Source organism: Aptenodytes forsteri, unplaced genomic scaffold, assembly GCF_000699145.1.
Source record: "Aptenodytes forsteri isolate BGI_AS27 unplaced genomic scaffold, ASM69914v1 Scaffold53, whole genome shotgun sequence".
Classification (NCBI taxonomy): domain Eukaryota; kingdom Metazoa; phylum Chordata; class Aves; order Sphenisciformes; family Spheniscidae; genus Aptenodytes; species Aptenodytes forsteri.
In genome coordinates this window covers 12,424,843-12,436,198 of record NW_008795909.1, presented here as the reverse complement: position 1 = coordinate 12,436,198, position 11,356 = coordinate 12,424,843, and the positions used below count along the sequence as shown (strand labels likewise).

General features: G+C 36.1%; 1 protein-coding gene across 1 annotated transcript; it reads right to left on the bottom strand.

The window, feature by feature from the left end:
* Window positions 1-1,968: 1,968 nt before the first annotated feature.
* On the bottom strand, window positions 1,969-5,949 carry HESX1 (HESX homeobox 1). The gene is made up of 5 exons (XM_009284478.1): window positions 5,877-5,949; window positions 4,026-4,284; window positions 3,702-3,907; window positions 3,300-3,401; window positions 1,969-2,324 (listed from the first exon to the last, which is right to left on the bottom strand). The coding sequence occupies exons 2-5, from the start codon at window positions 4,237-4,239 to the stop codon at window positions 2,226-2,228; spliced, it is 621 nt and encodes a 206-aa protein (XP_009282753.1). The 5' UTR covers window positions 4,240-4,284; window positions 5,877-5,949; the 3' UTR covers window positions 1,969-2,225.
* Window positions 5,950-11,356: the final 5,407 nt, after the last annotated feature.

Below are 11,356 nucleotides of genomic sequence, written 5' to 3'. Positions count from 1 at the left end.
TAACTAAGGACTGAAGTCAGATCATCCTTCCCTTTAGCTTTTCATAATATGATACTACATAAAATTAAGTTTTTTCTATCACCCCTTTTCTCAAACTTACCTTTCATTCTATAGGACAGCAGATACCATGGATAGAAGCATTGAGAAAGGAAGAGCAATACTTAGTTTGTTCATGACATAACAGGTACAATGTTATCTCATAAAATCCTAAACTGCCTGCATTTCACAGTACCATGTGAACATTCAGCAAAGCTATATTAAATCATCCTTGTAACAACTGAAATGTATAGAAATGTCCTGAGAAAGAACACAAACTGAAGGAAAAGCAGAGCATGTTAGAAGAGAAATAAGAATCAAAAACTGTCTGAGAGCAGTAGAGACAGGTCTTCAAAATTTTAACACCTACCTCTTCTAGAGACTATAGTACATTGAAAGTAACGTGCCAGAAAAAAAAAATCTGTTGTCATTTTATTATTATTGATAATAAGTGCAAATGAAGAACAATCTAACTGTATTTGCACTACTAAAACACTACAAGAATCTATGGATTGCCCCCCCCTGCTTTTTTTGCTATTTACTTTTAACCTATATTAGCAATGATACGCTGACTTCTGTGTCCTCAGTGTCCTAACTGACTTCATAGAAGCTGAGTGTCAGACTGTGAATGAGCCTGGTGGCTAAGGTGTGCATATTGAAGACTTTGGCTCTAATTCTTCCTCCAGTGAATATCAAAGTACTCTGTATAAAGCAAAACTGTTTCCACAAGAAATCTGGAAACCAACATCATAACACATAATAGCTTAGTGGCTAGGCATTCCTTCAGTGTGGGATAGTTAGTCTGAGATCTATACTCTGAATTAGATAAAAAAAACATTTGAATGTCATAAGCACTCACATCACTTCTCCCTAGTTTTCAGAGTTTTTCCCTATGTTCTTTTTTTTTTTTAAATCAGATAAAATGATTCGGTTCAGTTTTTTGACTACTGTAAATATAGTTGTGGTTCAAAGTAAATCTTATTTTTCAAGTCAGCCAAGTGGGAAAACGCAATTAACAAAGCTTTATGTCTAAATTTTTTGGGATTTACTGTTTTTTGGGGATTTACTGGTTCTTTCAGATTTACAGATTAAATACCATTTAAAGTCAGTGCTTCTGCTGAACCATCAGCCTAACACAAATTGATTTTTTGTATGTACAGCTGGGCCCGTGTAGAACACATCTCTAGTAAATAACACAGGCTGAAGTCTCATTGAGGGACACCAGAACTTCAAGCAAGTGCTTAAAGCTCTGCTGAACAAGGAACAGTGTAAACCCATACTTACAATGTTTTCCTACATCATTGTCATGAAGAGTTGTTTTCTTTGTATAAGGCTCTCCTTATCCATATTGACTTCAGGCTGAATATCAAATATGAGGATAATTAACTTTCATGTACTGTTAGATAAAAATGAATTCAACACCTTAAAATTAATGGCAATGAGCTGGATATCTGGTCTGGTCCCATGTGATTTGATCCTGTGAAATGCTGCATTCTATCATTAGAAGATAATGAGGGCAACTTCCATAACTGGAACACTTACACTGACAAGAGAGGAGATATCCAAGGTGAAGCATTAAATAGGCAAATATCCTAAATTAATTAAAATGTGATATAAAAAAAGATTATAATTTTCAGCTTCTTTTAACCCAACAATTGTTCAAACTGAACAGTCAGTTGAACACTAGCCCTTCCATTTGAGATAATTTTTAGAAAAAGGTATCACACTCTTTCTACACACTTTTTCTAAAGAAGCTATTTAAACTCCAATGTAATGCACAATCTGTTTCAGGTAGCAAGATCCATTTTGCATATTTCAGACTTTAAACAATTTTTTTTTTTTAAAACCATGAAGCTTTGTTAAATCGTCTTCAGTTAAGCTGCAGTAATACACACTAGCTGAATATCTTCTGCAACCTAGGGTTTGGATTTTTTTTAACTGCAAAAATATCTAAACTTTTCTGAAAATACTTATTAAAATATATATGAAAAGTTCACTTTTTCCACAAAAAGTAGATTATAATAATACTTCAAGTATTTACAGTTTATTTGAATGAAAATTATTATAGTCTTTCAAATCTGGGGATAAAATCGTAATTAATACATCATCATTACTCAATACAAGTTATGAAAATTCCAGTATTTCTTCATGTTCTATTGTAGTACTGTAAGAGCAAACCATCCTTCTTTTTACTCTAGCAGGCTGGAGGTGAAAGTATTTTTCACCATTAGAAACTGAGATTCTCGGTGTGATCTTTTCAGCTTTGCACGACGGTTCTGGAACCAGATCTAAAATTGAAAGAAAAGGCACGCTTTTCAGAAATACAGCACTGTAAGAAGAATAAGCTTTGAAACTTAAAAATATTCACACAACTTTACAGTATTTTGTGTAATGACAGTAGTTTGGAAGTTCAATACAAATTTAAAACATGCAGATGATGGCAGGTAGCTACCTGCAATAATTTTAACACCACAGACGAAGAAAATAATACCCCCAGCTTAACTGAAAAGTGAGGACCAGCTTCACTATAATTAATATAAAAACTAATATTAACTTCAGTGACACTGAACCAGACCCTGGAAAATCCTGAGCATCTGGAATTCACACACAAGTCTTAAGGTGTTATTTCTTCAGCTGCCTAATTAATCTCAGCATCAAGCTTCCCATCAACCCCAATAAAAGACTTGCATCAAAAGCTTAATAAAAGTCAAGGTGAGGCCCAAATTCTAATGTTTATGGTATGCTTCTTATCACATTGGACTACCTGGAAATCAATAATTAAAATCCCTGAGTAGCTTTTGCTTTTGGCCAGATGAAGACATAGGCTCAAACATTGGTTTAACACATGTATGCTCTACTGACAGTCTCACAAATTACTTAACATTCGTACAAATTATTTCAATATTTGTTTCAAATTTGTTTTTCAAATATAGTGACAAGCATAATATAAACATGATTTTAAAATGTGGAAGCAAACAATCAAGTTCTGCACATGATAATTAGAGATTAACAGAGCAGATATAATGGAAATACTATAGTAATGAATACCTCATCAACGCTATGGAAGAAGGTTTAAGATTTCAGAAGGAATTCAATGGCTTCCATTTCACAAATCATTGAAGGCATACCACATGTATAAATGTACACTGTTTTAAATGGAGATTATTAAAATTATTGCTACTGCTGTCAAACTACTCATTTATATAACCAGAGAGTACATATAGATGGAATTACAGAAATGTTCGGATAAATTTTTAAATTACCTGGATCCTGTCTTCATCCAAGTCTAATTTGCGAGCTAGCTCTTCTCTAACATCAATGCCAGGGTAGGAGTTCATTTTAAAAACATTTTCCAAGACTTCAATCTGAGGAGATTAAAACACACTTGTTGAATCACCAGCTTTATAGGAGTAATAAAGAAAATAAATACAACAGTTTAGTTAGTTCAACAGGAGCCTTCCAGCAGTGTTTGCACAATTCCGATTCCATGCATAAACACAGGTCTGCTGAAATTAGCAACATTACTGTTAATTTACACTAGTTCCTGACTACATTTCTATCTGCAGAGGTACATCATACTGAATTAGTCAGCTGTTATAGGCTTCTATCAACATTTAACTAAACTACATTGTTATTCATTTATTAAAGACTGAGAAGATCCCTACCTGGTTTCTAGTGAATGCAGTTCTTGGTCTTCTACCCCTGTACCAGCTCAATTCTCGTTTGAAAGATAGCCTTTCAGCGACTGAAAAATATTTTTCACATTTCAAAACTTTCTCCTCTTGCACTGGATTACTGTTAGCATGAAATAATGGATTTTCATAGCAAACAACAGGGATTTGCAGATGGGGATTACTGTCATCACCTAAAACTAGAAAAAGTAAGCAAACAAGAGCTTCAATTTACTGGTTTTCAGTAGAAACATGAAAATATATACGTTTTTAAAGGACTAAGAGCTTGAGAGGTTACAAAACAGACTGCTGACTTACCCAAGTTGGTGCATGCATCCATCCATGGTCTGTGGGGTTTCACAGCTGGAATGCCATCTTTTTTCTGCTCCAGTCCCAAAATACTTTCAATGGAAAACGAGCACTGTGTGGTTTTATTTTCTACAAAACCAGACACTTTCCGAAGATTCTGAGACACTGATGTATTAGCAGCACATAGCGATGTATTTGCCATGCTTTCACCTTCAGCCAGCATAGCATGTATACTGTACTTGCATTTCTCCACAAGTCCTCCTTATAGCTATGTTGACAAGGGGGTTGGATTTGCAACGTCATTAATTAAAATCTTTTATTAGAAAGTTTTAGCATGTCAATGAAAACTCTCCCACCAAGAGGCACGAGGAGTTAATTGTTTATTTGTTTGCAAGTAATTAGCAACTAATGGTGACACTAGGGGGGCCACCAAGAGGGACAAAAAGTGTTATCTCTCCTAACCAGAACATCGACTTAACTTTCTCAAAAGCAGCTGTGCACAAATACAGTACTTCTCTTTTATTTGAAATCATTAATGTATAAAATCAGTTTTTTAAAAAACTTTATACTCTAATGGACTCCACTTGCCTAAACATAGCAGCATGATAGGAAACCAGTCAAGTAATAAGTAATCTCATTTAAGTGAATTTCCTTCCAAGGAAATTTAAAAAATAATCTCTTAATGCTATTAGGGTAATCCCGATGAAAATGCCTCTGTTTTTTCATATGCATATGTAATGGTGAACGTGGTCAATAAAACAACAATAGCTTTTGGCATAAGGCACTGTGCAGTGGGTTGGCAATGTTGTCAAAGCTCAGTGTAATTGCCTTCCAAGTGCCTGGATTAGTTAACAGGAACAGTTGCACCAACTATTTTAAATAATTCATGCATTCATTTTTCTTATTAAAATAACTTTGTTGCAGCTTTTTTGAAATATACCATATGTGAAATTTCCCGATCATTCTTTACAACAAAAAAATCAAAACTTAAAGTAATAGAAGCAGTACACTCAAATTTACTGGTTTAAAAACATCCTTTTATTGCTACACATTCCTCCCTTCTTGTAGGTTTATAACCAACAGAAATTTATTTAAATCCTACAGGGCGAACACTTAAAATGACCAAAACCCATGAGTAATGGGGAGTAAGGAGGTAAAGATTTTGTAATGAAGTTCAAAGTTTGAAAACAGATTTCTGATTTCATTCATTATAAAGGAAGTACCGACTATAACATTTTTATATTCAAGGTCATCTGTCAGCCACACAGCAGTTTGCATGTCACATGTTCAAAACCAGCTTTTGGTTCAGGATAACCTCTCTACAGAGATTCCTCCTTTTCTTATTTTGGACAAAGCTTTATTTTAGAACATGCAAAAATGAAAACAGTGTTTTAATTTCAGGATGCAAAAGTTACCCCTCTTAAATAAAGCTTTTAATTTGGAGCACATAGGACTGTGCTCTTCTAAAGGAAAAATCTGGCCCTCTATTTTTTCTTGTTTTACCGTTTTCTCAGAGTAGTTTATTCTGTGTAATCAGTCACATTCACATGGCTAACAACTAATGTTAAGTAAATAAACAGTACCTCCACTTTGATTTTCTGTACATTTGTAAACAACCCAAGACTAATCTTTAGAAATAGACAGAAGCAGGAAAACTGCTAAGGAAATGGCACAATCTAGAATTGGCAATATTGTGCTGAGGGAGATTCTACAGAGAGAAACGCAATCCATATGTGGCTTTATATCAGAAAGACATTCAGCTGAAGAATGTTAACTTACTGGACTGACTTTGTGTTGTGCAATTAGATTGTTGTCAAACCAAACTATCAAAAAGAGTGACAATTCAAGAAGTGATCTTACCAAGGACATCTTATCAGCATGTATCAATGGATCTTGAAGTGGCGTCAATGTAACTGCAATGACCACGTGCAAGCTAAGCTCCAACCATCATTTAACAGCCTCAGCAACCACAAAATTTAGACATACAAAAAGCTGTAAGGACCTATGTATGAAACCACTGCTTGCTGAAATATCTGGTGAACTAGAGGTCAGCGGGAAGCAGCGTTAAGCAAGGGCCTTACAGCCCTTTATGTTTCAGTACAGCTGTTCCCAACAAGGCAACCTGTGACCTTAACAAAGCAACAGGACTCCTTTTCTTGACTGCAGGCAGTTATTTTGAGTATTCAGACTGCATTCAGGTTACTAAAGAGATAATGCAAAGCCTCTTACATAGCAGTGATTGGTAGATCAGTTTTCTGCCTCTACAGTCTCTACATAGAACACCAGTTTAAAAAAAAAAAATCCCACAAAACACATTAAGTCAAAAAGAAAACAATATATCTCCTACTGTACTAAACTTGGAGCTGCTTACCGATTTCTCTATCCCAAAGAGGTGAAAAGCATGATCACTGATAGAAAGACAGCCTCCTGAATCCAGAAACTAACGTGGACTTTAATAATATGAAAAACCTCTTAATGATTATAATATAAAATAGCTAGTTTCCAAATACAGCCCGCTATTTTTTTTTTTTAAAAGAACTTAAAAATACCAACACAAGCACCGATACAAAACACATTCCAGAAAAATACTTATTTCTCCTGGATGAATATGAATGAAATGAACTTGAGCCACACAGTTGAGACTCAGACTACCACATACTTCAAGTCCCGTAGTGGTAAATACCTTCATAGGTGTTCTCTTCAGGAAGCTATCACGAACTACCAATAAAGACAGGCACATGTGGTGGTAACGGAGACATTTATGAGAGGCACGTATCTTCCCAAAGCTAACCATTAAGTTAACCAAGTAATTATAACTTACATTTGGTCTCTCTGAGATTGTGGAAGATGGAAAAAAACTTTTTCAGGGTAGTCTGCTTTTAACTCCCAGTTGGAAACACTCATTCTTTCAGGGTTTTTTAATGACTTTTCAGGGAGAAAAGATCTTGGTAGGTCTCAAAAAGAATTTTCATGAAATAGGCCAAAACCAGTTAACTCATTCACTAGGCACAGGTCAGAAGCTCATCAAATACTGCCATCTGGTGTTGAGGCTTGCCCAGCTGTTAAGTTCGTTCAGCAAGGTTATCTGAGTAAGAAACTATTATTAAAATAATAGTATTATATTCATTTGCTCGATGTTGAATTGAATCAGACTGGGAGAATGCAGTGCGGTCACGGAAACATATCAACACTCTTGTTTTTAAACAGAGTTCATTCCTGCAACTGCTTATAGGACCAGGAAGTACCAATTCAGAAGTTCACAAGGTAGATGCTCACACTATGCTCTCTAATTTCTGAGTAATTCAGTGAAATTGAAACACCATATATCTAAGAAACCTTTATTATGCTAAAGAGACCTTTATAACGTTAATGCAGCTCCACATAACTGTTTATAAAAATTTCACAAGAAAAGAGAATTTATTCTAAGGATAAGAAGTCTGCATTATACCAAAATTCCATTATATCCCTGGATGTGTTCGAGGTCAGGTTGGACATGATTTGAGCAACCTCATCCAGTGAGAGATGTCCCAAAGCGGTGTTGGAACTAGATGTTCTTTAAAGTCCCTTCCAACCCAAACCATTCCAGGATTCCATGATTCTAGAACAACACATATAGAAAGATAAATCCACTGGAAAATCTGGCTGAAGGTCTAGCATTCAAATGTTGCTAGATTTCTTTGAACAGAAGCTTGCTTAGTTGTAGAAGAAAGCTATTTGTTATCAAGATAAACAGCCAACAAACCTTTCCGTAAGAAATGAGGATGAAAATATATTTTCCACAGGGTAGAAAACTTAACAGTTTTAGATCCAAGAATACCTGATAGTAAAGAACCAGATTAAATTTCTAGGAATTCCCACTGAAGGTGTAAATAGACCTTGAGCCTTCACTCAAAAATTGTATTTCATTATTTTGGCCCATTAGAAATGATCAATTCTTCCCTTGCAACCCATATGAGATTACCTATAGAGTTTTAGCTAAATACCGTTGTAGGGGCAAATAGAACAACACAACAAACATTAAGTTGAAAATCCTAAGTAATCAATAGTAGGAAAAATCAATGCTCCTTGGATATGCAAATCTAATGCTCTTACAGCATCACATACTTGATGAGGCAGCAAACTAACCTCCCTTTCAGATTTTGCACCAGTGTTTTTTGCCCAGGGAGAGCAGAGTTCATCTGTTTAGTAGATGAAGCTCTTGTTCTTTAGAGATGAGAAGCCTCTAAGGACTCTCTTTATACCAGCTGAAGCGATCACACCAACAGTTCTTGGTGGCTTTGGTCTGAAACCCCAATGCTTACTGCTGCTACCTTTTGCCATTGTCACCCATTGCTACTCCACTGCCAGGTCACCTTTCACAATAGCCTCTGCAATACTTTCAGCTTTTTAAAAAGGTCTAAATGGTATATATAATCTTTCTTGATTACTTATCACACTCAGAAAAATTGCCTTTCGTCTCACCTTTACCACAAGCTGCTTTACCCAACTGCGTCAGTACTTCAGCACCTCAGATATTCTGCTGCATGTAGCTCCCTTTCAAATATGTTTTGAACATGAATAACAAAGATTATATTCAAAGCCAACTTCAAACTCCAAAGGTTTTTTTTAGGCAAGAATACCTCAAAACTGTTAACACCAATTTTCACAAAACATGACTAAAAGTAGTTAGCTATTTCTTGGCTGAAGTAAAAGCTATTTTGACCCAGGGAGATTAAGTGAACACAGATAAATTCAAGGTAAATCCAAGGGTGGCACTAGGAAGAATCTGAGAAACAGTGTGTTAAACAGTGCGTAACATGCAAATAAAGCCTACCTTATCCAGACAGCTACTTTCACCCTCCAGCAGCGGCAAAATGTTCTCTCCATTAGGGGACACATCTGGAATCCTCTAAAGACCTGTTGGCTGCTCTTACCCCTGTTTACATAGTGCCAAGTACTAGTTCCCCACATTTTGAAAGCCTTTTAGTAAGTATTTTGCAGAAAGAAGAAACAAAACAAACCACCAAACCCACAAATCCAAAACTCCAAACAAACGAAGAGATAAATCACGAACTGACAAAAAGCCTACAATGCTGAAAAAATTTTAACACTAAACCCACACTTATTAGAGGGTTCAGAGGGATTCTTCAATTCATTACTATTAAGTGTCATCTGTTGCTGTCAAATTTGTATCTCAAATAAAACTTTTGGATGCCTTGTAACATTTGTGAAAATGTACACAAAAGGTACATTTGTACTCAAAAAGACTAGTAACGTCTTACAGAATGTTTCAACATAAGGGATCTATTTAAAAAGCTGACTACTAATTCAAAGAAGCCCTGGTATACTACAAAATTATTAGAAAGGCTCCCCTCTTGCTACTAAAGCGAACTGAATCATTAAACTGAATCGCTAAGATCAACAGAAACAAGACATATTTTTATGCTATATGTCAGCTGAGATACCAAAGCACATTTCTACATATAAAAGATGTTTGTTAGTGTTTTGTTTTTTTCTTCTACAAAACACTTAATTCTCAAAGAGCTGTTCTGTATTCATAGCAGCTCAAGAAATGTTTTTTTTTTCCCTCTGCCACTTACAGCTGTAAATATACAAAGCTAACTAAAACCAATTCCGTTTAAAGTTACTACCTTCCTGAATTCTGCTAGGGAAATGCATCTTATAGTATAAAACAGAGAGCATTTCTTACAGAAGACCGCTGTAAAACTTAGTCACAAGTTAACTGATCTCAAAACCAAAAAGCTGTGCACATATATGTAGGTCATGAACCAACACTAGTGTTCTGTCACATAATTACAGATACAAGACTTAGTCTTTAAAATCCCTTGTAAAATAACACTATATTATTACCCTCATATGACAGGGAAAGAGAGAAGTGGTGTGACTTGCTTCAGTCAGGTGAGTCACCAGCTGAGCTGGTAAATGAACTGACTGAACCGAGTTGCAATTTTGAAATTTCCTCACCACTCCCTACAAAAAAACCCAAAACAAACAAAAAAAATCCTACCTCAAAAATCTTTAATTGTTTGTAATTTAATACCAGCCTTTTCCTTTATCTGCTTTTAAAGGTAAAATATGATCTGATACACCATAAAGAAAGGTCTCCATAGCAAGACTGCACAATAGTTAATCATTTGCTCTGCTGGATAACTTTGTGTACTTTCTAATCTGGTTTTATACTAAGTTCACCTGGCCCCAAAAAGGCAAAACCAGCAAGGGAACAGCCACTTCTTTTTTTAGCTGTAATAATAAATGTATCTAAAAAGTTACCGATCATCTATTAAAATGCAAAAATGAAATATCAAATAATTTCAGAGTTAAACCAGTTTGCAAATTCAAATATGCTGTACAATTTGGTTTTGCCTTTGTTAGTTTTAAGAGTGCGAATTTTATGCAGCCTCGTTTGACACACAATATATTTTAATCCATTTTTAAATGAATGGAAATTTAGAGTATTCTTGACTAGCAATTTGTACATACTCAACGCCTCGTAAAAGACCTACTCTTAAAATATGAATTGCTTAACGTGCAGGAATAATTTAAAGTACAATAATTTTGGCCAAAACATACTAATCACAGAGGGCAATTCAAGAATATGCTCTTTTTTAAACAGTGCGCAATGATCTGGTTCAATTCCAGCGATCCCTCGCGGTAGTTTTAAGCATTTAAAGTTGGCCACCAACCCATAGTGCCAAGCTTATCCAGTCTAAGAAAGTAGGGGGTCCTTTAGGACTGATTATAATCTTGCTTCTGAAGGGTTAAAATTGTGGTCGGCAACGTTTCTAGTTTTTTAAGACACAAGCAGGAACACCAGGTCCTCAGCTAAAGCTATCACGTGGTAACAAAAAATACTAGGTAGTTAGAGATAGAAATACTTGGATGGTGGAGACAGACATGACAGGGATAAAAGGAGACTTCTCAAAAGGGATGCTCCAGGTAACATCAAAAGAGCGCAAAAGATGCTTCCATCATGACAGGGACACAACAGCATTAGTCCCACTGTGGTTCTGCCCCCAAAATAACTGTCTGTCTGTTCTGAGAAGACAGCAACAACCAGAACAAATACAAACGGGGCTAGGAAGACATACTGATTTGTAACACAAGAGCATGTAACTGCAAACGCAAAAAGAAAAGAGAAAAAGTTTGCTTGCTTTTTCCCCAGTAACTTCGTTTGACAATCATCATCTGCCCGCGGCACCGCTGGACAGACACCTCAGCGTGGAAACATCGTCTCCGCTCCCCACTCACCTCCCCGAACGGGGGGCGGCCCGACGCAGCGGGTGACGGGGCGCCCTCCCGAGAAGCGGGAGCCCATCTGACCGGCAAGACGGCCGCACAGC

Coding starts and splice junctions, on each gene's coding strand:
- HESX1 (XM_009284478.1), bottom strand. CDS start 4,239: ATGCTGGCTGAAGGTGAAAGCATGGCAAATACATCGCTATGTGCTGCT. Junction 3,908..4,025: donor GGATGCATGCACCAACTTGG/GTAAGTCAGCAG, acceptor TACTTTTTCTAG/TTTTAGGTGATGACAGTAAT. Junction 2,325..3,299: donor TGGATGAAGACAGGATCCAG/GTAATTTAAAAA, acceptor TTTCAATTTTAG/ATCTGGTTCCAGAACCGTCG.